The sequence below is a fragment of the Rhamphochromis sp. 'chilingali' genome (genome assembly GCF_963969265.1).
Source record: "Rhamphochromis sp. 'chilingali' genome assembly, chromosome: 22".
NCBI lineage: Eukaryota > Metazoa > Chordata > Actinopteri > Cichliformes > Cichlidae > Rhamphochromis > Rhamphochromis sp. 'chilingali'.
Window position 1 is genome coordinate 25,253,209 of NC_137950.1, and position 27,052 is coordinate 25,280,260.

The following is a 27,052-nucleotide window of genomic DNA, read 5'->3' on the forward strand; positions in this document are numbered from 1 at the left end:
AAATTAATACAAACTGAACTAATTAATCAAAACTAAACAGAAGTAAAAACAATACCACAACAATACCAAATGTTAAAAAAGCTAATGACAAACACAAAACTGTAACTACATCTCTTCCCCTCTATCTCTGCCTGCTTCCCCGTCTAACTTCAGAGTCTCTCTATCAATAAAGGCTAAAAAAATGCCATAATAAATAATTTAAAAAACGAAACATATGCTTTGTGTCACGGGGCGTTCTCCTGCTAGAAGCAACAATCAGAGGATGGGTCACTGTGGTTATAAAAAGATGGACATGGTCAGAAACAATGCTCAGGTATTGATTACATCACCACCGTCAACCTGAACCATAAGGTAGGCTGGATCCGTGCTTTTATGATGTTTGCACCAAATTCTGACCTTACTATGTGCAGCAGAAATGCAGCAATGTTTTTCCAGTCTGTGAACTGTAGTCTCACTTTCCCAATCTTGGCTGACAGGAGTGTTGACCAATGTGATCTCCTGCTGTTGCTGCAGCTTCAAGGTTCAATATGTTCTTCTACCTGGTTATTACAAGGAGTTATTTCAGTTTCTTTTCAATTCTCTTCTGACCTTTGGCATTTTCTCCAACAGAACTGCCGGTCACTGGATATTTTCTATTTTTCAGTCATCATCTGTAAACATGAGGTGGTTGTGTAGGAACCGCCTAGCAGTCAGCACTTTCTGAAATACTCAGACCAGCCTGTGTAGCATCAACATTCACATTCAAAGCTGCTTAAATGATCCCGCCCCCAATTCTGATAATCAGGTTGAACTTCAATTGGCTCTCTTGACCATGTCTGCATACTTGAAAGTGTCGAGTTGCTGCAATGCAGTTGTCTGATTAGATATTTCTCTTAATGAGAAGTTGAAAAAGTGCGCCTAATAAAGTAGCCAATTAATCTATATCATAATCTGCTGGTTAGTTAAATTTTAGGAATCTCAAGTTTTGAGTTGCTTAACATGTGAGTAAAGCTGCCTCAAAACCTTCCTATCTGACACCCATTCAGTGTGATCCCATTAAGCACCACTTGATCTTTAATTTTTAAACTGTGGATTTGCGTTTATATATATTTGGGATGCTGACTTCTGTGTGAAATAAATGCACATGGGACAAAGGATTTGATATTTAAACACACAAAAGTCGGGACCTTTACACCTTGGCTTAAACTAGCAAGCACTTACAAGCCACAGCGACATCTGCAGGTCAAGAGGAAACATTGTATCCATGTCACACCACTATCTGATGTTTTGCTTCAAACTTCAAAAGAAAAATAAAAAACAAAACAAAACCCTACAACATGCCTCCAAAAGTCTTATCAAAAAACAGTCTTTTATTCAATACAATGAATGCTCCAACATAAAAGCTTTTGACTCGTGAATTTTCACTGAAATCATTTAAGCCCACGACTTAAAACTTGCATCGTTTTCATATTTTGTGATATCTACACGTCGCAATATCTAACATTTGCAGAACAACTTAACAGCATGTTTTGCATTCCCTATGAACTACTGTACTGATGATGCAGCAGGAGTCCAATATAAGACAAAATAATTAAAACAGTAACAAATAATGGGCAGCAATAATGACAAACCACTTTGCTCTGAATATTTAAGAGCTACAAATGAGGCCGTTCACGAGGATCTGAGGACAAAATGTTTAATTAAAATTAAAAAATACAAAGCGCTTTTTGATATCAGAAGCCCCTTTCAGACATGCACTTTTCAAATAAACAGCCATCTTAACTTTACCGAACCAGACTGCTTAACACTTTTATTCACTCTGCAAAATCCTGAATTCATGCGGTAGCAGACAGGCATGCGCAGGTCCTGAACGGCAATAAGACCATTTTAATAGTATTTTATCTCATCAGCACCAATTAAATCATTCATCTGGGATTACTAACCCAGGAGTTTTATCCTTTCCGAGCCCGAGTGGGAATGACGGGGTACAGCTCCTTGCACATACACAGAGGCCCTGCACTCAGAAAGAGCTGCAAGTGTGGTGACACTTCACCGCTTATACTGATAATACTAGCTGCCACATATCGCATGCATACAAGAACTTCTCTGTAAATTACGAACAAACATGAGGAACATTAACACAAAATTGATGAGTGCATGACAGACTGCCATCAGTTTAATAGCAATGATATCTGGCGCACGTCTGAAAAGGGCTTATGATCTGTCTCCCCATTTTCTGAGTGAATACTCTTCAAACGGTTTAAAAACAATATTTTACAATTAAAACAAACAAAACAAAACATGTGTCCATCTATAGAAGCTATGTCTTTGTATTGGGCTGTCTTGATTGTATTGGAGAAGGTGAATGTCTAGCTGTAGTCCTGCGGACCGGGGCCCGGCTACTGTTGCTCAACAGGCATGGTGAAGAGACGAGGGGGCAGACGGCGTGGGGTGGGTGGGTGGATGCAGAGACAGCTGGATGAACATCAGTACAAAGCGTCAGCATTACTGCTTCGAGGCCTCTTGATCTTCTCGATGTTCTTCAGGATCATGTCGTGTAACGTTACCTGGAAACAAGCAAACATATCGGTTATTCTGCTTTCTGAACACAGGCAAGTATAAATAGATGCTGATAAATAATGAAGGCCACAACATACGTATTGATTTCTGAGCTCCGAAACTATGATTTTCAGACTGATGTATTCCTTCTCGTCAATCTCGGTTACTGTGCGCCGATAGTCCTCCTGTTTAAAAAAGTTGATTCTATGTTTATTTTTAATTGTACATCTTCTTTTAAATATAAAACAGAACTGCCGAAGTCAGTGGAAATTTTAGCAGATAGGCTGATATCAGAGTTTGTCATTTCACTAAAGGATAATTGATAATAAGAACTTTCAATTTTGCAACAAGACATTTCAATCAACTTTTATTTAACCACGATGCACCTTGAGATTAAAATCTTTTTCAAGGGTGACCGATACAAAAATTGTTTCATACACATGCTTTAAATTCTTCCAGATATACAAACACACTCTGCTTTAAACTCAGCAACACTTACATCTGCTCCTTTCTGTGAGGAAGAACACTGCCACAGCCTTTACAAAAAGACCTTGAGTGGGCCACTGGTTTGGATGTTAATGATCTAACAGTCAGAAACTGACTCCATGAGGGTGGCATGAGGGCCAGCTGCAACTGGCTGCTATATATGTTGTAAACCACTAGATGTCACCGTTTACAGCCTAAAACCAAAGACCACATATTTTTAAAGGCTTTCTCTTTCAATATTTCTTATAAAAAAATGCAAATAGTTATTTTACAGCCCTAAGTGTATAGGTTAATTATCCCAAATGTACAAATCATCTGTAATCCTTCTCTTCTCCTTTTGTTTATATGTATAAAGGAAAAACTCTTAAATGAAAGAAATTGTTTAAAAAAATAGTTAATTTCTTAGCATTTGATAGACTTCTATAGTATAACTTATATAGCTTTTTACTTTCTAATACTAAAGCTATTCACTTACCACATGTGGATATTTTGCTATTTTAGAAACCAGCTTTGCCCTTGTGATGTAGTATCTGGAAGTACGGAAGAAAGACAAAAATGGTCTCTTAACATGAAAGCGACTTCACATTTTAAAGACAAATCCCAAAGCCGGGATGTTCATATGAGATTGGGATTTCTGCAAGGTTCTGCAAACCTTGATATCTGGTCGAGGTAAGATGCAGCCTCCCCTTCAACTGTTCTGAGTTCAGCTACTGTCTCCTCCTGGATTGACACCCCAAAGTTGTTCCCATCCTCTATCCTGGGGATGAGGAGCTGAACCCACATTTTAACCTGCAGAAAGAGACAAATATAGCTAAGAAAAGAGGATGCAACATCTGACAAGTAAACACTTACGCCAACAGCATTTTAGCTGATGCCGAGCATGTGATAGTCATCTTATATAAAGAACAAATTCAATACCCTTTGCTTGTTTTCAGTCCCAACTCTTAAATCTGTGCCTTGCTTCTCCTGTTTCATTAGTAAGCCTTCATTTGTCACACATTCCTAGCTTTGTTGTAAGTTCATGGCTCCTTGCTGGGGATACCAAATGGCCAAAATAACTTACTTAGATGAAGGACTTTAGAGCTCTTACTTACTGTGTTACATTTTTCTATGAGTGTCCTGATCTCGGGCTTGACCTTTTCAATAAGATCAACAAGGTTTGCATTACTCTTCATCATCCCATCAGGCATGACAAAGACCTTGGTGCCAGTCACTGATAAAGGAGTAAAAAGTTAAAAGTTAAAAATACATAAAATACAGACTAAATATTCAGCTAGCAAAGCTGTACTTACCCATGTCATCCCCACTTCCATCCTCCAGCTTCCTCTTTTTGGCATTTTGCTGTGAGAGAGATGCAACAGTTAGCAACAACTTCTCATCCTTGCCTTACCAACAGTTACCGTAACCATACGAAATCGAACTCTAAAATGGATCCTCACCGCATCTAGTCCGTCGTGGAGATTTGAGAACAAGATGGGATCTGGCACTGGCAGATTTATGTCTGAGTGAATTTCCTTCAGTTCAGTGATGTTTATGCTTGGATCCTGAAAAAAAATGAGAATATTAGTTGTCAGACATGGTACAAATATAAATATACAGACATGGTAAGAAGAAAGCACATCTGCTGCCAAATCTAATCTATTTCACATGTCAGGACATCAAAAAAGATGATCTAGAAGGTTTGAAAAAACAGATGAATACAAACACAGAAGAACTACATATGACTTATGTAGTGACATATATAGTAATGTCCAAGACTTCAAATGATTATGTCATTATGTAGTCAACAATAACCAAGCGATAGGACAGAAGCAGTGTGAGAAAAAACTAAGACCACACCATGATTCAATAGCTTGTAGAACCACCTTTAGCAGCAACAACCTGAATGGTTTTCTGTATGATATCAGTCTCTCACAGGAGGAATTTTTGCCCACTCTTTATATGCTGCTTCACTTCATTAAGGTTTGCAGCTATTTACTAATACACAGTCTCATAAATCCCTGCCACACAAAACACCTTATTCTCTCTTTTTCGCTCATTCTGTTGAAGATCATTGTCTTTTGTGACCCAACTTTAGCTGTTAAACAGATGGCCTCACATTTGAATCTATTTTAGGACAGAGAGGAGTTCATGGTCGACTCTGTGACTGGAAGGTGGCCAGGTCCTGTGGCTGAAGAGCCTTCTCCCAGCAAATCTTACAAACAAGCCATACTAGTCCGGTCTTTAATTGTGCTGTCATGCACTTTAACATTTCACATTCTAACTGAGGCCTGTAAAGTCAGAGATATAACTCTTACAAAAATTACATCTGAACATTGTATAGTGTGACCTTGGGGGTGAGTTAACTGCGATTATTACCAGCCATTTCAATGTTTTCCTCTTGTGAGCAATAGGGCTGCCACGATTAGTCGACTAGTCACGATTACGTCGACTATCAAAATCGTCGACGACTAATTTAATAGTCGACGCGTCGTTTGAAGCTTTGTAAGATCACAAAAGACGCAGGAATCAGTAGTAGGATTTAAGAGTGTAATAATGGACTGAAACAGAAGATGGCAGCACTGCATGTCCAAGGATGCCAGCTGCCGTTAAACCCCGAAGAAGAAGAAACTGTGGCCCTGCTTAGTTTCCAACAATGGTGGCAGCTGGTTAGTTTTAATATTATTCTTATTATTCTTTCTGGGTCACAAAATAAACGTTTAACATATTTTCAGGCGAGAATGTAGCTGTGTAAACCTCAAATATCTGCTCAGTTTATCAAGACACCACATATTTTCAAAAGCGCTCCGACGTTTTCGGAGGCATCTGTTACCCACTAGCTCGATAGCTAGCCGGGGGCTAGGCTAACTAGAGCCGTGAGAACACGGACTCCCGGCAAATCGTTTTCAAACCCACCGCCGTCTTTCACTACTCAGGTTAAACATGATATATAAGTCACTTAGATAACTTCAAAATGTTGTTTGGCTTTTTTCAGTATTTTATTTGTTCCTGAGTAAATCGGTTTGGATGAGATTAAAGTTATAGTTTTTACACAGCTGAATAAACGTCAAGCAGACAGCTGATCATCAGAAGTGTGAGATGCTGGAGAATTTACTCCGGTGTCCTGTTATATTTTAGATAGCAAGGAGTTTATTAAACTCCACCGAAACACTCTGCAAATGTCATTAAAATTTAATAAACTATCATCTTGTCTTTATTTTTAGTTAGCACATACCTTAAACACTTAAAGCTGAAAGCTAATGATAGTTATATAAGAGCAGATGCTGCTGGTGCAATAAGCTGTATGCTGTATGTTCAATGGATGATGATCTGATTAGTCGACTAATCGCAAAAGTAATCGCTGACTAGTCGACTATCAAAATAATCGTTTGTGGCAGCCCTAGTGAGCAACCCCCCTCACTGGAAAATGATGGACTTCAAATGGTTTGCTTTTATAGAGACGTTTATGTTTGCTGATGACCTGGGCCCTGTGCTTCGTACGTCGCTTACTACATCCAAGATCAAATGAAACATCCAAGACCAAATCATCGCGCTGACTCTGAGCTCGCTATTCCGGTTCCCCGAACACACCTGTTGTTGACGATTAGTATAGCTGGATGAAGTAATGTGAGATCACTGGGTGGCCCAACAGGGGCTACGCATCGATAGTAGAAACATTGATCGGCAACCCTTTGATTGGTCGGCGAAAATGTCGAAGGAGCGCGCTCGGTATTTTTCGGCAGCAGAGCAAGAACTCTTGAGTGAGGGATTTCAGGAGTTTCAGAGTTTAATTAAAACGCAAGGGAACACTGCAAAGGCTGCAAAAGCAAGGAGAGAGGGCTGGCAGAAAGTTGCTGACAAATCAAACTCGTAAGTAATTCAATAATAACAATAATAATGGAGTGGATTTATATAGCGCTTTTCAAGGCACCCAAAGCACTCTCACATTCACACACTGGTGGAGGCAGCTACGGTTGTAGCCACAGCTGCCCTGGGGCAGACTGACAGAAGCCAGGCTGCCATATTGCGCCATCGGCCCCTCTGGCCAACACCAGTAGGCGGTAGGGTAGATTTATCATATCACACCATATTATCCAATATTATATTACATTATATTATAATATGTTATATTATATCCCCTTTCACATTAGAGCCACAACAGGACCCACTAGAACATGGGAACAAGTAAAAGTGAAATATAAGAATATTCTACAGAATGGTAATATTTATCACTTATATTGCTTGTCGTCTCTTGGAAAGAGACCCTGGAATACTCTGTTTGTTTGTTCATAACAGCAACCAAGAAAAGGGCAGAGCAAAAAAAAAGACAGGTGGTGGTCCTGCACCCCCTCGTCAACAAGTTGGTTAAGTGAATAATACCCTCACGGGAAAATCGATATCTCTCTATGAGCACACTGTCGCGCTGAGCTAAAGGATCCTGTCTGTCCCGCAATATACGCTGAATTCTGAGGACTCTCCTTATCAATCTTGCACCTTCCGCAATGGGTTGCTCGCGTAAACGGACAGGATATGACTGCGACAGACTTCCCAAATCCACCTTCGCTTTTATAGCCGTGGTCTCTCATCTTGATTACACGAAGTAATTTACAATTACTACTCTGAAATATGAATTACATCTGTAATAATCACATACATGTAATAGAATGTTAATAGTACATTTCCCTTTTTTAGGGAATGACCTGTATGTATCTGTGTGAAATCAATAAAAGGATCAAGTGCTGCCTTATCTTTAGTTACATTGATGTTATTTATTTATGGTGAAACAGTGGTGGAATATCGCTGTTGCTTTCGTATGAATGACGCGGACATACCTGCGTGGCCGCGATCTAATCCTGTTTACATAAAGTAAACCTGCTCCCCAGCAGGTTTACGCTTACGGCTCTGTTGCTATGACAGCAAGTCCCGGATGGGCTTCGGGGAACCGAACGATCCAGGATCACGCGAAATCGTCAACAATCTCATCCAGCTAACTCACTTAGCGCGGTACGAAGAACAGGCCCCAGTTCGTAAAGTGAATTTGTTTAACAGCACCTGGGTGTTACTATTTTAACTCTGGACAACTGATAAAGACTGACTAATAAATAATGAACTTTAACGCCAAATAATACATCGGAAGGAATGAGTTTCAACTATTCACAAAGATTTAAAATTATGCCAACTTTATTTAGCTGAATGTACAATTAACTGACCTTGAGGAAATGGTCAAGTTCCAGTAACTTCTTTGGGAAAAAATTGGCGACTAGATCCTCTGCCTGGAAGAAATGTGCAGTGTTAGTGGAGTCTTGGACATCACAGTCATAATAGGTGTGTATGAAAGTGCTCATCAAATATACACATTTAGCTATACATATATAGAAACATCTATATCTGTGAGTTTGCACACTAGTTACACATCAGAAGGTTGGTAGATTTATCCCTTGTTCCTCCACTACATGTGTTAATGTATCCTTTGCCAAGATACTAACCCCAGTTGTCCCCAATCCATCAACTGGGGTGTGTGTGTGGGTGAGTGTGTGTGAATGTCAGATAAACAGTGCTCAAGTACAGATAAAAATGCTGTTTGAATGTATGTATGTGTATGTGTGTGTGTGTGTGTGTGTGTGTGTGTGTGTGTGTGAGAAAGCGTGCAATTGGGTGAATGGGGCTTAATAGAAAGTGCTTTGAGTGCTCAAATAGAACAAAAGGTGTTATACCAGTACCAGACTGGTGTTTCCCCCTTCAGTAAGTTCGATTTAATTTACTCATAGCTGGACGCAGGCTTCCATTAAATAAAGAAGCACACTTTATGCCTTAACTACAGGCCCCTAAAGGCTCGCTATGAGCCAGGATTAACTCCTGCATGTATATATTTTAATTTACAACGTAAGACAGAGACTTACTTCTGCGGTGATACGTTCCTTGAAAGCAGCGACCTGTAAACACAAACAGATATACGAGAGTTTGAATACCAAGTTAACAAAAACACTCATTTTACGTCAGTAAACTTTATTTTGGTCCAGTTTTAAACACATGACCGGTTCCTCAGTGTGAGAGACAACCTCTAGCATTGGTAACTCAACGCCGGTGTGAACGGCAGCTGGCTGAGTTAGCTAACTTGGTAGCTCAGGCCTTCTTCAGTGCATGTGGTCGTAGTAGCAGCAACCATTTTCCCAGCACAGGGGGCTGTAAATCAAACTTTATCTAGATCCCCGTTACGCTTAGCACCACCCTGACACCACACCTGGGGAAAGGTTTGACAGGTGTACTGCAGTAGGCGGGAAACAAGAAACCGGTTAGCCGGTAGCTGCTCTTAGCCTGGCCTTATCCGAGCTCCCACATCATGCTACTAAATGTGGCTAACATGCTAGCAAAGAACATGGCAACAACAACACGCAGTATAAACTCAACTGGAATTCACAAAAGGCCAAACCTCACCTTGGTTTTAATTTCACTATCCACCTTGAGGAGCGAAGACATCTTATGTAGTCGAATATGAGCAGAACGATTGTCCCAACAGCATTAAATTCACCTGTAAACGTGTGGCTTATCACTTGTCTGCCACACTTCGTGAGCTTAAAGATGACGACAATAAACATGCGACGGAGGCGGTGTTGCGACCGCGCTTGCGCGCAACGTCACCGTCTTTTTCTAGACGCAGCTGACGATGTAAACAAGAGAAAACATCCGAGGGCAGCGGGGCTCACACAGGCCGGGTTTCACGCAAATGATAGCCATTAAGCACCCATAGACGGCGGACATGGGGCTCCCTGTTACTATTAAAGTCAATTTCCGGGGGAACGTGAAGAGGTTTCTGGCTCAGGATATGGATAAATTGGAGTGGGAAGCTGTTGAAGTCTGGGTAAGCAGCTAGCAGAGTCTTGGCTAAACGCTGGCGCAGTTTAGTGAAAAAGTAGGCCTAGACGTTTTGGCCTAGACATATAAACAGAGCTCCCAAAGGATAATCGATGTTGTTACGACAATAACAATAATGTATTTGTAAATAATATTTTTTTAAGCCAACCGGAGCTTTACAAAATATAGGCACACAAGTGAGGACGTGCTCAGTTTGATTTAAGGTTACTACATATGTATAATACAGTATCCAGCTGTGGAGGTCTTTCTCACTGACTCAGACATGGGTCATGTTTTTCCTAACACGTGTGAGGAGAAAAACTGAACTGCTCTCAATTGTTCTGCGTTACTTTTCAGATCAAAGCATCATTTGGGATCAACCACTTTCAAGTGAAATACTTTGATGAAGACAATGAAGAGGTAAGGGATTGTGTACATTGCAGATTTTCAGTGCTAATGTTTTGGCAGAGTCCAAGTTCAGTTTTTAATTTTGATCTCATTTACCTTATATTTCAGATTTGCATAAACAGTCAAGGTGAGGACAATATTTAATTGCTTGTTTTCTATATATTTTATGTTGAATATGTTTAGGCTTAGGTCTTCCTTCAAAGGTAAATCACCAGGACTTTGTTAAAAATATATGTAGCCAGCATTTGTTTAAAGCTTGGTTTAATGTACTCAAAATTCAAATACATGTTTGATTATCAGATGGCTGAAAAATAGCATGAAAAGGCACAAACCTCTGTTAACTAAGATAACAAAGACTCCTTTCCCTAACTACATCTTAACCCATTGTGCTTACATGCATAGTCACCCCCTAATGACCTGTTTGATCCAGGAAAGCTGTCCAACTGATAGATTCCTAACCTGATATGGATCTATGATAGATAATATTGGCATTCATAATATGTATTGTAGAAATTATGTCAAGTCCTGTCTTCAGAATTTACTTTGGTGGTACATTTACCTAAATACAGTGGACTTAGCAACAGCTAAACTGATGCTGAACCATTGAAAGGCCATGCAAAACATGTGGTCCACACAAAGGTGTTAAACAGAGTCAAAAGGTAACACAGTAAAACAAATGGGTAATTCAATTGTAGGCTCAAACACTCCATGGTGTAGGCAACTGCCTTTTGGTTACAGGGATTGTGATCAACATCCTTTTCTGCATTAGTTATAAAATATGTGTGTCACGCAAACTGGTTTTGTATGCATTGTGTTGAATACTCACAGCTCTGCCTGCAGGACATGTAGCATAATATGCATAACAGTAAACAATGATGTGTGGAGTCAAGCTGTGTCTTTTAAGTTGTTAACTGGAAAGTTAATACATTTGGAACCTAAACTTTTTTACCCTTACTCCTGGTGTACCCCTACATGGAAATATCAAAATACCGGGGAAAAATACAAATTTGAGTCACAAAATGTGAAGTTATTTATTGTTTGTTTGTTTTTTTTCCCCCCCACAGATGAATATGAAGAAGCCATCAAGGTACTGTACCAGTGCTAGGTTTAAACAGAAATGACAGAGTAATAGCTTTTGTTACTGTAGAGTGATTCTCAAACTTTTCAAAAAGAGTACCACCTCATAAAATATATGGCTCTTAAAGTACCAGCCTTATGACTGACATTAAAGTGCAGTAGTATAGGGTTACTTAACAGCATATACAGTTTACACGAGACAATTTTATTTATTATATGAATGTTATTTATTTCAACTGTCATGAATAGAATAGAATAGAAAAATCCTTTAATCAAATCAAATCAAATCAAATCAAATCACTTTTTATTGTCACATCACATGTGCAGGCACACTGGCACAGCACATGCGAGTGAAATTCTTGTGTGCGAGCCCCACAAGCAACAGAGATGTGCAAACACAACAACACAAACGAGCAAAATACAAGAATGGCCAACCTGACACTAATAAATATATGTACAATATATAATAGTGTATGCATTTCTGGATGTGTATACTAAATATTTTCCTACGTGTGTGTGTGTGTGTGTGTGTGTGTGTGTGTGTGTGTGTGTGTGTGTGTGTGTGTGTGTGTATACACATTTTTACAAATTAAATAGTAAAAAAATAAAATAAAATAATAATAATAATAATGATAAAATATACAGAGTTGAATATGTGCAAAACAAGTGGCATTTATATACAGTGTGGAGTGCATAATGTTGAAGTTCCAGTAGTGAAGCTGAGGTGTCTATGACGTGTTCAGCAGTCTGATGGCCTGATGGAAAAAGCTGTCTCTCAGTCTGCTGGTACGGGACCGGATGCTGCAGAACCTCCTTCCTGATGGAAGCAGTCTGAACAGTTTATGGCTGGGGTGACTGGAGTCCTTGATGATCCTCCCCGCTTTCCTCAGGCACCGCTTCCTGTAGATGTCTTGGAGGGAGGGAAGCTCACCTCCAATTATCCGTTCAGAGCACCGCACTACTCGCTGGAGAGCTTTGCAGTTATAGGCGGTGCTGTTGCCATACCAGGTGGTGATGCATCCAGTGAGGATGCTCTCAATGGCACAGTGATAGAAGGTCCTGAGGATGCGGGGGCTCATGCCGAATCTTTTCAGTCTCCTGAGAAAGAAGAGGCGCTGCTGGGCCTTCTTCACTGTTCTTCACTGTTCTTCACCTTCTTCACTTTAATTGTCCCACAAGGGGAAATTTGGTTGTAACAGCAGCCGGAACAGGATGTGACAAGTGATAATAATAATAACAACTGTACTGCATTAAAACATTAACAGCAGGCGGGATATCCAATCTTTAAGTGATGATGTGATGAAACCTGCTTCTGGGTCTAAACTACTCTGCATTTATTAAGGCTCTTGTGTTTTTGTTGTGTATCTTGTTCTATTTAATCTGAACAAGCCCCTAAAAATAGCATTGATCACTGTCAGCCTCTCTCTGTTATTATCACCCCAGTTCATTTTAAAGCTCAGTTTTTAAAACCTTACCGTGTAACTACAGCCCAGCCCATGCAGCAGTATATTAATGACTAACCTCGTATTGTGGATGGATTATCTCAGTCGTTCTCCTGACTGAAGTTTGGTCCATTTGCAGCATCCTGCCATATGATTGCATTTGTCCCAACCCATCGGGAACCCTCACGTTAACTTTTATTGAGTGGAAAAAAAGTTAGCGTTCATCCTCCAGCTTCACTGTGTTTATATTATGCTAACATAGCTGTGTCGCCGGATAACGTTATATACCAGCTAGCCCAACTTCAGTAACCCTAAAAATGTCACTGCTGTTTAGTTTTCTGTCTTCATTTATGTTGGAAGTGATAGCAGAACTATTTTAATTTTTCAGAAATCTTTCAATCAGAACATGGTATATTATTCAATCTTTAAAAATATTTGGAGACTTCACGTGTACCACTAGAGGGAGCCCACGTACCACGGGTGGTATGCGTACCACAGTTTGAGAACCACTGCTATAGTATATATCCTTACATAGAGAACTTGCACCGTAAAACTACACTTAAGACATAAACAACACAACGGTGTCCTTAATTAGACTACTAAAGTTATAGAAGAACAAATGGTGAAAATAACAGAATATATGTGCAGTATATGTACTATGCATCTGTATACACATCACGTTGCTACTGTGTCACTTGACTGCGGTTTGCATTCTATGCTAATTCTCCATGCAGAGTGCAGAGAAGCAGGGAAACCAGTTACACATGAATGTGTACAAGATGAAAGGACAGGCCTGTGGGGGCCCACTGAAGACCGAGGTGAAGGAGCTGAAAGGAGACCTTCGACCCGCTCCTCCTTACCCCTCAAGGGTTAAAACAGTGGACAAAGGCACGCAGGTCACCCCTGAGCGAGAAGCTGTAAGTAATTCTAGTCTTCCCCCCAACTTTCTTCTCCCTTTAGATTCTCACATGTGCAGTGTCTTTGAAATCATTTTAATAAAATCGATGCCTCAAGTCAGTTAAGTTTTTGTGCCTGTTGGGGGAAAAGTTTGTGCTTCTTTATTAAAAGCTAAAATCTCTGATTTTGTCACTTAACTGAAGAATGGTGTATTTTCATGCAGGTAGCAGTAAAAGATAACAAGGGGAACAAACCAGATGATGAGCCCCCTCCTATGTGGTTTAGATCATACATGGAGAAGGTAAAATTTAACCGCTGCTGTGAAGCAGTATTTTTACATTGAACATTTTATTTTTGATTTGCGATTAAATAAAATACTGTGCTCTGCTTCTGTTTTTCATAGTTTAAGGATGAGGTGGTAAAGGAGGTAGTAGAAAGAATGTGCAGCGACTTTTCTGTCCAGTGTTGTACCCACAAATCCCCTGAAGGTCCCCCTGAGGCAATTGGGGCTATTGGCGGTATTATGGGACCCAAACCAGGCCCCTCCACCTCGAATGGATCTCTTGGCTACACCCCAAACTGTAGCAGCTGCAACAAACTCACCTCTGAAGGAGCCTACAAGTGCAGGTATGCATGAAATTAACTCTAGTCATCACAACATTGTTTTTAACCATTTTTACATGTTTGGTGTTTTTTAAGTAGCTGTGTAAATGTTTACATTAATGTCTTTGTTATTTTCCCCGCCAGCGTGTGCCCATCCTGCATCCTGTGTGAGATGTGCAGACATAGCCATGACCCTAGCCACAACCTCGTGAGAACCAAGACACCTCTCTCCATCCCAGAACATGGAATGTCAGGAGAGTTAAGGTAAACAACCTAATCTGAGGATAACTCTGCATTAATGAAGGAAAATATGAATAGAAACACACACAAAGTGGGATTGTAAATTATTCTTGCAGCTAGATTACTGTAATTAATGACTTATCAATGGGAATTTTTATGATTTTGTTTTTGGAAAATAAACATTTGATAGTCCACAAATAGGTGTTCCTGATGACATTTTAAACCAGGTTCCCAAGGCGAGGAGACAGGACAGTGCGCAAGGCAGAACGACAGCGCCTCAAAGCAGAAAGAAGGCAGCTAAGAGCCGAAGTGAAGGAAATCAAGAAGAAACTGAGACTGGAGAAGAGGGGGCTGCAGTGGAGTGGGCCCTCTACCTCAGGAAGAGCCACTCTGACAAACATGGCCTCCACATCCACCCAGGTCCCTGCCCTGTCCCCTCCTACTGCCTCAGACACAGCCTCAGGTCCAGCCCCAGCCCAAGGTCCCATCCCTGCCCTGGTCCCTGAACCCCAGGCCTCCAGTCCAGAGTAAGAGCCACCTCGGAAGAGCGTCCGACAGTGCTGGGTACCTTGAACCCAGCATGGATGCAAAAAAGTCTTTTTTTCCAAGAAAAGAAATGAAAATATGCCATCTTTGTAATCTAGTCTGTATGAGTGTATCGCTGGCTGCTCTGGGGTGGTGGAAATTGTTGGAACTACCTCAATGTGAAAACTGCTGCTGCTGCTTCATAGATTTTCTAAGAAAATTGCTTTTGAGCTGCAAAAAAAAAAAAAAAAAAAAATCTGCGGTCCTGCTTTTTTGATTCGTAGAGAACAAAAGATGGGTATTATAAGAAACCAGGGCTTTTTTCAACAATGCTCTGTACACTTGAAACTAGGGGTCCCGGGGTCTCGCACACGTCCTTGGTGCCCACTATGGCTGCCTTGTTTCTGGATGAAAATCTGCCTGACGGCACCAATCTGGAGCCTGGTACCAAGTTCATCAAATACTGGAAGATGAAGAACACGGGCTCTATCTGCTGGACCTCAGAGACTAAGGTACCCCTCCCACTCGTCAAGAGGACAGGCTGCACTCTATCTTTCCCTCCTGCTTTACTTCCACTTTGAGCCCCCACTGTACTCATAGCCTCGTCTTATCCACTAACACCTGTTAAAATTTTTTACCCAGCGTAATACCACTAACGCCCTCTCTGTCTAAGATATTTATTATTTTAATTCAGTTAATCTGTGTTGTAGTTTAAGTTTGAAGTCTTTGTCATTGTTTGAATGGATGTGTGTGTGTGTGTGTGTGTGTGTGTGTATGGGTGGGTGTGGGTGTGTGTGTGCCCCTGACTTGATTGTATGTATTCTTTTAGTTATGTGACTTTTTTGCATGCTCTCGTCTTTGTGCTTTTTCGCATGTGTATTCCTATTTTGTGTTTTGTGTATGTGTGTACGTGCACCCAGCTAGTGTTCATGTGGGGAAACCTCAGCTTGGCATCAGAGGAGAAGAGGGAGGTGCCGGTGCCCTTGCTGCCACCCGGACATGTGGGAATGGTCAGTGTGGCCTTAGTTGCTCCTGTGACAGACGGGACGTACACCTCCCACTGGCGCCTGGCGCACTGTGGGTCTCAGTTTGGCCCGCGTGTCTGGTGCAGCATCGTGGTCAAGCAAAGAGACAAACGCACCGGACTCAGGCATCAGAGAAAACGACTGGCAAGTCTGCTATTCAGTAACACCCTGCACAGCTGCAACATGTGCACATCTAGATTATTGACTTAATTCAGGCTGTTAGTCGTGGACATGGATGACGCACTCTACATATTTCTCTGAAACAAACAGGATAATTATAGGGCTGTAACACCGTAACAGAAGCATTAAAATATTTTCTACAATCAGTTAAACTGTTAAAATGCATTTTAAATGTTTCCTGTTTGCTAAATGTGTGGATTTGCTTTTCATAACACAGCAAATATAGCAAGTTAGACCTCAGTCACACGGGCTTGGGGACCAGTGGATGACCCACAGGCGACCTGAGGGAAAAGTGCATTTTTCCCTACTGGTTGTTGGGTGGTTACTACTCCTTGTGATTTCTTTGGTTGCTAGCAGATTGCCATTGTTGCACAGGCTTGTAGCCTGGAAGATGCTAACATCTGTGCAAAGATTAGCCTTTTACTCTCTGAGCTGCAGAGAAATTTAAAAGAGAGAACAACTGTCTTCAAAGTAAAAGCTGTGCCTTACTGCTTCAGCCATGACATTTTAAAGGGCGCAACTTTTACTTCATGTTCTCCGTTTCCGGTTTGCGCGGTTTCACTGCTGCTTGGTGAGTAGTTTGTGAGTGTTTGCTTTGCATCTTCCATGCACACGACAACGCGTTGGCGACCGAAGGAATCACAAGGAGGTTTGCAGCAAACCACTGCCAACCATCTACGTGGTCACCAGTTTGTTTGTAGGCCTTGTGAAAGGAACTTTAGAAATCGATTTCACAACAATCACTCGCAACCGGTTTGTGAATAATTATTTTTTCTTCCGTGTAGGTTGTCCACCAACTAGTTTCCAGGCCTGTGTGACTGTGACCTTTTGAATAAATTCTAAAAATAATTGATAGATCAGTTACCAAATTAATTACCGTTTCTCAAAAAAGCTGGGCAGCTGTGCAAAATATCAGTAATATTATAATGCAATATATATTATAACATTAAGCTATATTTTTTAATCGAAAACAGTCCAGTAATATTATATCAAATGTTGAAACATTTTTTTAATTTAGTGTATGTGTGGTTTCATAGCGTAGTGGTTTACACCTTTGCCTAACAAGTATAAAAGTTCTGGTTCGATCCCAGGAGCGCATACAGATCCCTTTATGATCAGGAAGGTTTTCCAGTGTAAAAAAACAAATCAAACATGCAGAGAACCACTGTGATGTCGCCAGAAACACATTAAAAAAAGTGAAGCAAAGTGCAACCAAGCACAAAAACATAGCATCACAGGCAGGCTGAGGTCTTTAGAAGTAAAAATGGGGCTACGTTTTACAATCCACCTGTAAGAACATACCTGCTGTGCAGGTATGTAAGCAGGTATGTGCACAGCAGGAGTAGATTGAAAATCACTGTATAGGCTCTTTGAGCCTCTTTAAAATGCCCTGAAGTAAAGTGGAAAACAGTCCTGTGGTCTTACCAATCAAAGTTTGAAAACCCAGTATACTTGATGGTAAAGACGGGCCTTAGTACACATGACTTGGGTTGTAATGCTACTGTGTACAGGCTTTCAAGACATGTGCTGATGTGACATGACTTTGTAGGAAGTTCTGTCCTGTGCAACAAAGGAACATCTCAGATCACATTCTTCATTACAGCTGCTCGTCTTCATAGTAAAAGAATCTCCCCACTAAACCGGCCTGCCTGCTTTCCAGACCCGTGAGCCATTGCAAACATTTGAAGCATAATGACGTAGGAGGCTCTGGACTGCTGAGCTAGTGGATTCCTTTATTAGGCAAGAATAGGATCACTTTTGCTTTTAAAGCTTTTTGAATTGTGCTCACAGCAAAAAAAAAATAAAAAATCTGTTTCAACATTTGACATAATGTCGTTGAGGTATTTTACAATAAATAGGAACTAATTTGTAAATCATTGTACATATTTAATGTTCTCTACTGCAGTATGTGAGCATGTGACTCTGTGTACTTACGATAAAAATTGAAAATTAAGAATAACACAGAATTAAAAAGCTTAATGCATGACAAAAGATCATATACTATAAACACCAGAAGTAAAATTGAAAAAAAAATCATATTATGAATTGAAAAGTTTCAGTACACTTTAGTGACACTAACGATGGCACACTTGTTTGTCCTTCAGAAGAAAGATCTAAGACCACCGAAGGAAGAGATGAAGCCAGAGGAGAAGGAGGCGCGGGCCAAGAAGGGCCACACTGGCTTCTTGGCAGGCCTCTTCTCTGAAGACTACTACTTCCCACCAGTGGACTTCATGACTGCACAGGTGTGCACTCGAAAAGCTCAGAAACCTAAAACATGCTTTAAAGTAGCTTCAGTCAATACTCCTGAAAGCTAGCAGCAAGGGCAATTTTTAATAAGGAAAATATGTGAAATCTGTTGAATAACAAACAGTACTTGGCTCTTAATTATACACAGAACTTGGCAGAAGTACACTGGCACTTATTTTTATATTTTCCCTAATTTGTTTTGTTATTAAGGATCTTCTATCTTTTGAGTTGCTGGATTTAAATTTTGCGGACGACCTGGAAAAGGTTCCTCATAACACCCCTGCAGGTGAGTCAAGTTTAATGCTTTAATACAAGAAGAATAACTGTTATTATTCATTATCTGTTTTTTGAATAAAGGTTTTGGATGAAATTTGTTCTTTCCAGGTTTAACAGTTTAACCAAGTGAACGCATCAGGATTTAGAAACATAAACTGTGTCGTGTTTTCTCTTCATTCATTTCTAGATTTGACACCGTGTATATCCCCTCTTCCCTATTGCACTGTTGTGTTGGACAAGTCCAGCCCATCTCCCAAAAAAGAGGAAACGGAGATCTCAGGAGTCCGAAAACTTTTTGGTGAGGCGAATAGAGTAATAGAAGACACACAGAGTAATGTGTATTCAGTATGAATTCTTACAATTACTGGAAAACTAAGCCATGGGATGTTAGGAATAAAATTTAACATTTAACCCCAGTCAAGTCTGTCCCGTATTTAGCAAGTGAAAATAAAATAAAATAAACAATAAAAGGTGAATCAAATAGACCATTGCCACAAGGCTGGGATGGTCCATTTGGTAAAGTAAATCCGTTGGGCATCTTTCTTCGCCTTTAGACAATAATTCTGATGGCAAAAGAGCAAAACGGGACAGGCAAAAAAAAGGAATAAAATTTAAACTTTTGAATTAAAAGTATTCTTGCCTTAAATCAGCTGTTTAGAGGGCAGCTTCAGTCATTTTACACATTAGATTTCAGTTCAGGTTAAGCTCTTTGTACCTCTAATTTGATTTGGTTTGCACAATGAGTCTTAATTACTTACGCATGACTTATACTATATGTGTTGAATCTGCTTTGAGCCTACAGTGTAGTCAACACAAGTGCCTGACGGCCGTATTCTTGGATAGCTCAACAGTTTTGCCACCAAGACACTAGCTGCTGGTGGAGTTTCTCTCTTTGAGTTCAATCATTATCTTCCAGTCATTTAAAAAAAAAAATGGTGGCGGTTTTCTGTGGAAGTGCACTTCAAACTTTAGTGAAGGTTTCTACAAATGTGTAGATTTAACACAGAAGCATTAGTCATACTTAACATTTAAAATAAAAGTGTCTTTGTCATCAAAGATAGTATTCATCTGAGTGATGGCTGCTGGATCAACGCTGTTAAACTTTATCAGGAAGGAAGAAATTCCAGCCATCGAAACAAAGCGCACGAGCTGTCGATTAAAAATCAAGCCAGCTAATTGCTGTAACTGTCTGGTGGCTCACTGATCAGCCCACTCGAACCTTTCGTGATTTAATTTCTGGACTTAATGCAAGTTTATGGTGTTTGCAGTTAAATAGCCAAACAATATCACATGATTTGATTTAAAGTGTGATTTTTAAATCAAATCAAATAATTATTACATTTAAAAAATGTCAGTTTTTTTTAATTAAGTGCACTCCCATGCGGTTTAATTAGAACTAGGATGCATAAACTAACAACTGATTTAAACTAATCCTACAGCACCATCATGGCAGGGAGTCAAAACACTTGTATTATCTCAGTTATAAACCGTGGTAGCCAAAGTTGTAATTATTTTTGCCCATGGTGTCTTGTTTTAAAGTTTTAAAGACATAGTTGTTCCAAGATATGTGACTGAGGTTTGGTGAGAATGTCTTCAAAAGTCATTCTCATATAGTTTGGCTTACGTATATTTAAATAAATTCTTACTGTCCCGTAGGCTGTAAGTGAAGTGCAAAATTATTTATCTAATTGTTTGTTGGACTTTCCTAAGGACGGAAACTGAGGAATCTGAAGGAGGTGTTTACGCCTGTAGCCCAGGAGGAGGAGAGGGACGATGAGATCAGTGGAGCACAGTTCCTGTGTGAGACCGTCATGCGATCCCTCGCTTTGGAAGAAGCCCCCGACCACAGACCCCCTCGCAGGCTCCAGCGCTGCGGCCACGAACCAAAGGGTGAGGAGCCTACCAGTTTATCAGTTGTCAACATCATCTTGTTTAATGTGCTAAGCTGTTGTTTTTGTGCTACTCTCACACGTTTCCAGTAGTTTCCCCGGTTCTGAACTTTGAGAAAACAGATGAGTCGGAGGAGACCGATGAGTTTCAAGAAGGAAATGAGATCGGCGCCGTTAAACCTGAAACTTCAGCTCTGCCTACAAACATAGGACTCAACTGGATCGCCCAAAAAGAGGAAACCAGGCCAAGTTAGTGCACAACGTCTGGGGTTTTTTTTGTTTCTGCTTTTTTCTACCAAAATGTCTGTTTCTATTTGTATGTTATGGTGTGACCTCAATATCCAGATGTTGATTTTAGTCATTTCTTTCCTTCTTGCAAGTTTCTCCACCTGAACCAGAGAATAAAAACCTGCGTATGAGTTCACATCATAATAACGAGGACAAAGACTTTGAGGCCTGTGATGGTACCCAGAACGTGACGGATGATCGAGAAGAGAAAGAGGAGGATGGAAACAAAGGGGAAGACTGGGATGAGGTGACTTGATTAGATCTAAATTATTGTAAGAGAGTTTGTATAGAAATTCTCATGTAATAATATCCTCATATTCTTCTCTTGTGCCTCAGATCAGCAGCCAGATCTCCTCAGTCTCCTCTGACGATTACAGCGTCATCCTCCCAGACTGCTTTGACACCAGCCGGCCTCTGGGGGAGTCCATGTACAGCTCCGCCATGTCGCAGCCTGGCACTGGTGCTGTTGCTCTGGCCTCGGACAAATCGGATGTAGAGCAGGAGGAAGAGGAAGAGTCCATCATGGAGCCGGGCAGGGATGCACTACTGGGAGAGAGGCAGGAGCTGACAGAGGTGGCCTCTGCTGAGGATTTACTGGGAAACGCTGGGCCTCCACTAGTCACTCAAATCAACAGCAGTGTGAACCAGATGCCCTGTGCCTCCCAAACTGTGGATGAGGTGACCTTAACCCCTGAAGTGGTGCCATTCCCTGACCCCCTGCTTCCCCCGCCGACCCTCTACTCACCCAGGTTAGATGGGGGACACATTTGGATGATAGATGATATGAAAGCAAAATGTTATTATTTTTTCCCTGCCAGGATTTTTCCCAATGCCCAGACTAGCCTCATTTTTTTTTAAAATAAAAGTTTCTGTATTATTTCAGGTCTGAGGCACTTTACCTGGCTGACGATCCCAGTTCTCCAGCCTGTGACCCAAATGAGCCGCATCAACCAAGAGTCCACCTCAATGGTGAGTATCACTGCCACAGCTAGGTGTAACTACATTAGATATAAATAACAGCACAGCTCACATTACTTAGGAAACACAATTTGCCCACTAAGCCAAGAAAGGAAGTTAGACTGCACACCACCTTTAAGGATCTGTTGCTTCAGCGAAGGGTTTTGTTCCTCATTTAACCTTTGTTTTCGTGTAATTTCCCTTTTTTATCTGTTCTGCAGTATCATCTGGTCTGTCAAGATCAGCAGGCTCAGCAGCCAGTGCCTTTGAGACATATAATCCCAGGCCCAGCAATGCTCTGCAGCCAAGGTACAAAAAAACAACAACGACTTATTTCTGTTGAATGTGCGTCTGTCTTTAACACGTTCATGTTTCATGTTATTGTTTGATCTATTAATATCCTGCAGGATCGGTAAAATTTCTTAGATATGTGGCATGCTGTCTGCGTTTCGTGACAGCGTGGCTAACTGTGCCACATTGCTTCCTGTAACACTGTTCTGTGTAAGGTTGTGTAACGACAGCGCTGTATTCGTTGCAGGGGCCAAGGAGGAATCACAGAGGGACTTGTTAAGGGAGCTCTTTCTGTGGCAGCATCTGCTTATAAGGCTCTCTTCACTGGACCAAGCTGTTCAGTAGAGGTATATAACACATCCTGCTGTTTAGAAACACTCACACACAAGCAAATATGCCAGAATGTATCATCTCTTCAAGGATTTAATGAGGATTGAAAGAAAATTTAACATCTCTGTTATACTCTGTATGTTCTTTTTTGCTATGATTGAATCCCATAAGGTACTGCACTAAAAATGCATCTAAGTTTTGTGTTATTTATTATTTTTGGGTTAATTAATTCTTACAGTCGCTATAATTAACAATATAATGGATCATGTGATTATTTCTATATTAAATCAGTGATCCATCCTCAAACAGTGATCCATTTTAAACTCCAGATTTTTCTTCTTTTACTCCGCTAGAGTAGCTTCGCGTAATTCACAGCTCACACTAATTATTATTTATTTTGTACTGGGCCTTGGTGGAGCCCCTTAATTCTTTAGAATCTCTTGGATGAGAGGGGAAGCGATCAGTAAAGTGTTTACTGACAGAACAAGGGCGCTTAGGGCTGCTTTCCCAGGGATTTCTGGAAGTCCTTCTGAAGCCACATGAGTGAAACCACAGAAAGTGCAGTTTTAGTCACAACAACCTCATAATCATAAGATACACATCCCTGATTATATTCCTCTTACCACCCTGCTTTGGTAAAAATTCACCCACGTTTCTCTTCTCTTTTCCAGCGAGGCATCGACCCAGCCACCACACAAGGCCCTTCCAAGATGGACCAGCTTTTGGAGATGGGTTTCAGAGACCAACGGATGAACCGGCGACTGCTGAAGAAGCACTTCTACAGCCTGGAGCACACCGTCGACGAGCTGGTGCAGTTGGCCGAAAACCGCCGCAACAGATATAACGTTACTTAGGAGTGAAGGTGGCAAAGATGTGAAAAGTCAGCGTTAAGGTTGTGAATTAGTTTGACTTTAAAACACAGTGTAAGGATAATAAAAATAATTGGATTCAATCTATTGGTTGAAGGTTGAAAGATAATTGGGATCAATATGAAATACCGTAGCCTTTATTTCTTAATTATAAGAGATAAATGAACATTCATTTGTGGCTGCTCCTGCCTTTGCCTTTAATTTAGCTTTAACATTTTGATACAGTTAACCACCAATACACACTCAGAAGTTATGATGATGGCGGTTAATCTTTGCCATGCCTACCTGGGCCTTAGAGCTCTATGGTGCTGGTCAAAAGGAGCAGGAAGTAACATCTGGACAGGACTAAAGTGTGTATTCCAACTCATCATCTTAGTGTTCGTATGGCCGTAGCAGCTGCTTCCTCAGTGCTGAGAAATAAGTGTATAGGCAGGGCTTGCCTGGAGTCTCATGGAGCACAAAGCTGTGAGAATGAAAACTGCTGAATGTCCAAACATGTTCTGAAAAGCCAGCGCTCGTGTACGATGATGCTATGAAGCTTTGTGAATCCTCTGGGGGTTAGGGGTAAAAGTGCAGTAATAAGAACAAGAAACACATATTTAAGACATTTCTTGATTATTGTAGTGAAATCTGCCTAACAATGCAATCTTTTTCTGTATCAGAGTACTGTTATTTTAGACGTTGACATGTGGAATGTACACAAAACTGTCCGAACGGATCACTGCTCAGATGCAGATGTTTCTGTTTTGTTTTTTATACTGCTGTTTAGGAGACACCTGCATGACAGGTAGAGGCTTTTAGAGACGAGTCGTGTTTTTCGTGATTTTTAGCACAGTTAGAATGGAAAACGTCCGCTTTGCGTCATCTGTCGTCATCCCTGCCTGCCTGCATCTCTGCTCGTTCTCATTTAAACACCAACACTAACTTAAAAAATGTCTTTAAACACTAACTCAAGCAGAAACGTCTCTAACGACACATTCCTCAAGCTCATAACGGAAACAGAACCAAGTATGTTTTTATTTCGCTACATTTCCTGTTTTTTCCTTAGTTTACTGAAGGACACATGTTGGTTGACATGTTGACTGTGATGAGCGTCTGTCAGGTTTTAAGTTACTGTGCATCTCTTTGAATGATTTCGCCTTTTTGTGTGTTTGGGGTTTTTCTTAATCAGTATTTTCTTATGAATATCACTGTCCATGTTTCAAATCCATGCTCTAGAAAATAATTCTGACTATATCTACAATCTCAAGTTATTCTGTCACAGAATATATACATTAAACAATGCTCTGTCAATCTGCCAATAAACTATTTGCACATCCCTGTTGCCTGTCCAGTTAATGACACACTGCTTGTCTTATAGTATGTGTTTGACTCAGGTCATACAGCTTTGCATTCCCTGGGGACACTAAATGGTAAATGGCCTGTATTTATATAGCGCTTTACTAATCCCTAAGAACTAGTCCCAGGGCGCACTGACAGAGGCGAGGCTGCCGGACACTGGCGCCACCAGGCCCTCTGACCACCACCAGTAGGCAACGGGTGAAGTGTCTCGCCCAAGGACACAACGACCGAGACTGTCCAAGCCGGGGCTCGAACCAGCAACCTTCCGATTACAAGGCGAACATCCAACTCTTGAGCCACGATCGCCCCATAAACCACCAGGAGCTCTATAAACCCCGATTTCTTTAGAAGTAACAGTACTTAGTGACTTTTACAGTTTAATGACTCAGTGTTAAAACTATGTTAAAATGCATATTACTAAAAAATATTTTTGTAAACTTCCTTTGTGTTTCAGATGCAACTACAAGTTTTATACAGCTGTAATATTTACACAGTAAACTGCCAATTTTTGCATAGAGATTGTAAGCAAAGGGAAACAGATGATCAGTTAAACTAGATGTACACTCACTAACGCTTTATTAGGTACACTGTGGGATAGATTCAGCTGGAAACATATCTTGGAGATTTTGGTCGACGTTGACATGACAGCATCATATAAGTTGCTGCAGATTTGATGCCTTCACATCATCCATGACTGTTCCACCACAGCTCAGCGTGCTCTACTGAAGATATAAATCCCACAGCAAATATTCAAACTCATCAGAATGGACAACATTTTTCTAACCTTCTGTTGTCCAATTTCCAGCCTCATGTTCCTGTTCTTAGCCAACAGGAGTGGCCTTCCATGTTGTGTTTCCTTCTCTAGCCTTCTGCAGCCTTCACTACGCCTGGTGGCGCCTGTGTCCGGCAGCCTCGCCTCTGTCAGTGCGCCCCAGGGCAGCTGTGGCTACAATGTAGCTTGCCATTGCCAGTGTGTGAATGTGTGTGTGAATGGGTGAATGACTGAATGTAGTGTAAAGCGCTTTGGGGTCCTATGGACTAGAAAAGCGCTATACAAATGCAGGCCATTTACTACAAGGTTCAACATGTTGTGAATTCAGGGCATTTTCTGTAAACCTTAGAGATGGTTATATGGGAAAACCCCAGTAAATCAGTAGTTTCACTTTTAAAATCAATTTCTTTAGGATCTCATAGAGTCGGTTTTCATATAATGAAGATACTGCTAGAGGTCCAGCACAGGCCCGCACACATCTGCCACTCTAACTGACTCATTTCCTGTTTTAATACATTTTCAAAGACTAATATTTCATATCAAACGCTCACATGCCGCCCACTCAAAACCTCTTCTCTATTGAAACTAGCAACTGCATCCAAAAGCTGTGCCAGCCGGGACAGTTATAGTAAACTGAACTGAAATCTGTGGGTCAATTATGAAACGGCAAATATGGTAGGAGAAGGGTAACGTCTCTGTCAAATATGGAGTTGTGTTTAAAGGTTGTGGCCACTTGTACAGGATTTGACTGTTTAAAACGTTTGCTAACAAAGCAGGGCATCTGGCAGAGTGGAATGAAATAAGGAACCTGATGTCAGAACACTGTGTTTATTGAAGAGAATATAGCATAAATAGGTTGTGTGTCTAGTGTGGGTGCTTAAAGGTGTAAATACACAACACAAACATACTGTTAAGCCCCAAATGATTCACCCGCCTGCCGTATTTAGGTTTAAAGTCATCTTGTGACATTTTGGAGTGTCCCGCCTTACTCTGATAGAGAATCTGCAGGGAATTGGAGATTATGGTGTTGACAAAGACGCCTTCCAGCCAAATCCCAGAAGAAACCTGCAAAAAGCTGGTCAGCAGTTTTAAAATTGGTTTCAATGCTTGAACACCAATAAAACTTTTCCACTGATTATTGAGAAGAGTATAAATAATTTTCTAATTGCCATTTTTACTCCTTTTACATTGTTCTGTTGTATTTTGAGAGATACCTGCCTTGTTTCCTACCTGTTTCTTGTTTAAATTTAAATCTCTACTAGAATCTAGATCTTTCACAATAATTTGGGGCTCATTTTATTACATTTAGGCTATGTTTTTATTATGAATTCCTGCGGTCTGTCTAGCTACAGAAATGTGTTTTACTAGACGAAAATAGGGAGTTGTTTGTACTCAGAAAGGTGTATTTTTGTTTCCAGCAGACAACTTTTGGAGATGTACAACAATCAGGGCAAATGACATTTTTACAGGACGTCAGTTTGCTTGTTGAAGAAGTGTTATATTGAGTATTAAAGTTTATATGAATCGAGTTTACACG

General features: G+C 40.7%; 2 protein-coding genes across 3 annotated transcripts; one reads left to right on the forward strand and one right to left on the reverse strand.

The window, feature by feature from the left end:
- Positions 1-1,329: 1,329 nt before the first annotated feature.
- Positions 1,330-9,596, reverse strand: psme3 (proteasome activator subunit 3). Its single transcript, XM_080873097.1, has 10 exons — positions 9,439-9,596; positions 8,904-8,936; positions 8,214-8,276; positions 4,464-4,568; positions 4,317-4,365; positions 4,119-4,237; positions 3,677-3,813; positions 3,500-3,554; positions 2,637-2,723; positions 1,330-2,546 (listed from the first exon to the last, which is right to left on the reverse strand). Exons 1-10 carry the CDS (start codon positions 9,478-9,480, stop codon positions 2,466-2,468), a joined length of 771 nt encoding a protein of 256 aa, XP_080729223.1. The 5' UTR covers positions 9,481-9,596; the 3' UTR covers positions 1,330-2,465.
- A 17-nt stretch (positions 9,597-9,613) lies between these two features.
- Positions 9,614-24,720, forward strand: nbr1a (NBR1 autophagy cargo receptor a). Of its 2 annotated transcripts, XM_080873095.1 has the most exons (22): positions 9,614-9,862; positions 10,213-10,275; positions 10,372-10,390; positions 11,328-11,350; positions 13,517-13,699; positions 13,903-13,980; positions 14,083-14,306; positions 14,427-14,546; positions 14,750-15,049; positions 15,400-15,559; positions 15,968-16,216; positions 18,358-18,498; positions 18,713-18,788; positions 18,966-19,076; positions 20,489-20,668; positions 20,758-20,916; positions 21,048-21,202; positions 21,292-21,704; positions 21,839-21,924; positions 22,134-22,221; positions 22,451-22,550; positions 23,205-24,720. In XM_080873095.1, the coding sequence occupies exons 1-22, from the start codon at positions 9,761-9,763 to the stop codon at positions 23,385-23,387; spliced, it is 3,213 nt and encodes a 1,070-aa protein (XP_080729221.1). In that variant the 5' UTR covers positions 9,614-9,760; the 3' UTR covers positions 23,388-24,720. The 2 variants fall into 2 exon arrangements, with proteins under 2 accessions (XP_080729221.1, XP_080729222.1); XM_080873096.1 differs by lacking the exon at positions 14,750-15,049.
- The last annotated feature ends 2,332 nt before the right edge of the window (positions 24,721-27,052 follow it).

Coding starts and splice junctions, on each gene's coding strand:
- psme3 (XM_080873097.1), bottom strand. CDS start 9,480: ATGTCTTCGCTCCTCAAGGTGGATAGTGAAATTAAAACCAAG. Junction 4,569..8,213: donor AACTTGACCATTTCCTCAAG/GTCAGTTAATTG, acceptor ATTTTTTTTCAG/GATCCAAGCATAAACATCAC. Junction 2,547..2,636: donor CGGAGCTCAGAAATCAATAC/GTATGTTGTGGC, acceptor GCTTGTTTCCAG/GTAACGTTACACGACATGAT.
- nbr1a (XM_080873095.1), top strand. CDS start 9,761: ATGGGGCTCCCTGTTACTATTAAAGTCAATTTCCGGGGGAACGTGAAG. Junction 16,217..18,357: donor GGCATCAGAGAAAACGACTG/GCAAGTCTGCTA, acceptor TTTGTCCTTCAG/AAGAAAGATCTAAGACCACC. Junction 21,203..21,291: donor AAGGGGAAGACTGGGATGAG/GTGACTTGATTA, acceptor CTTGTGCCTCAG/ATCAGCAGCCAGATCTCCTC.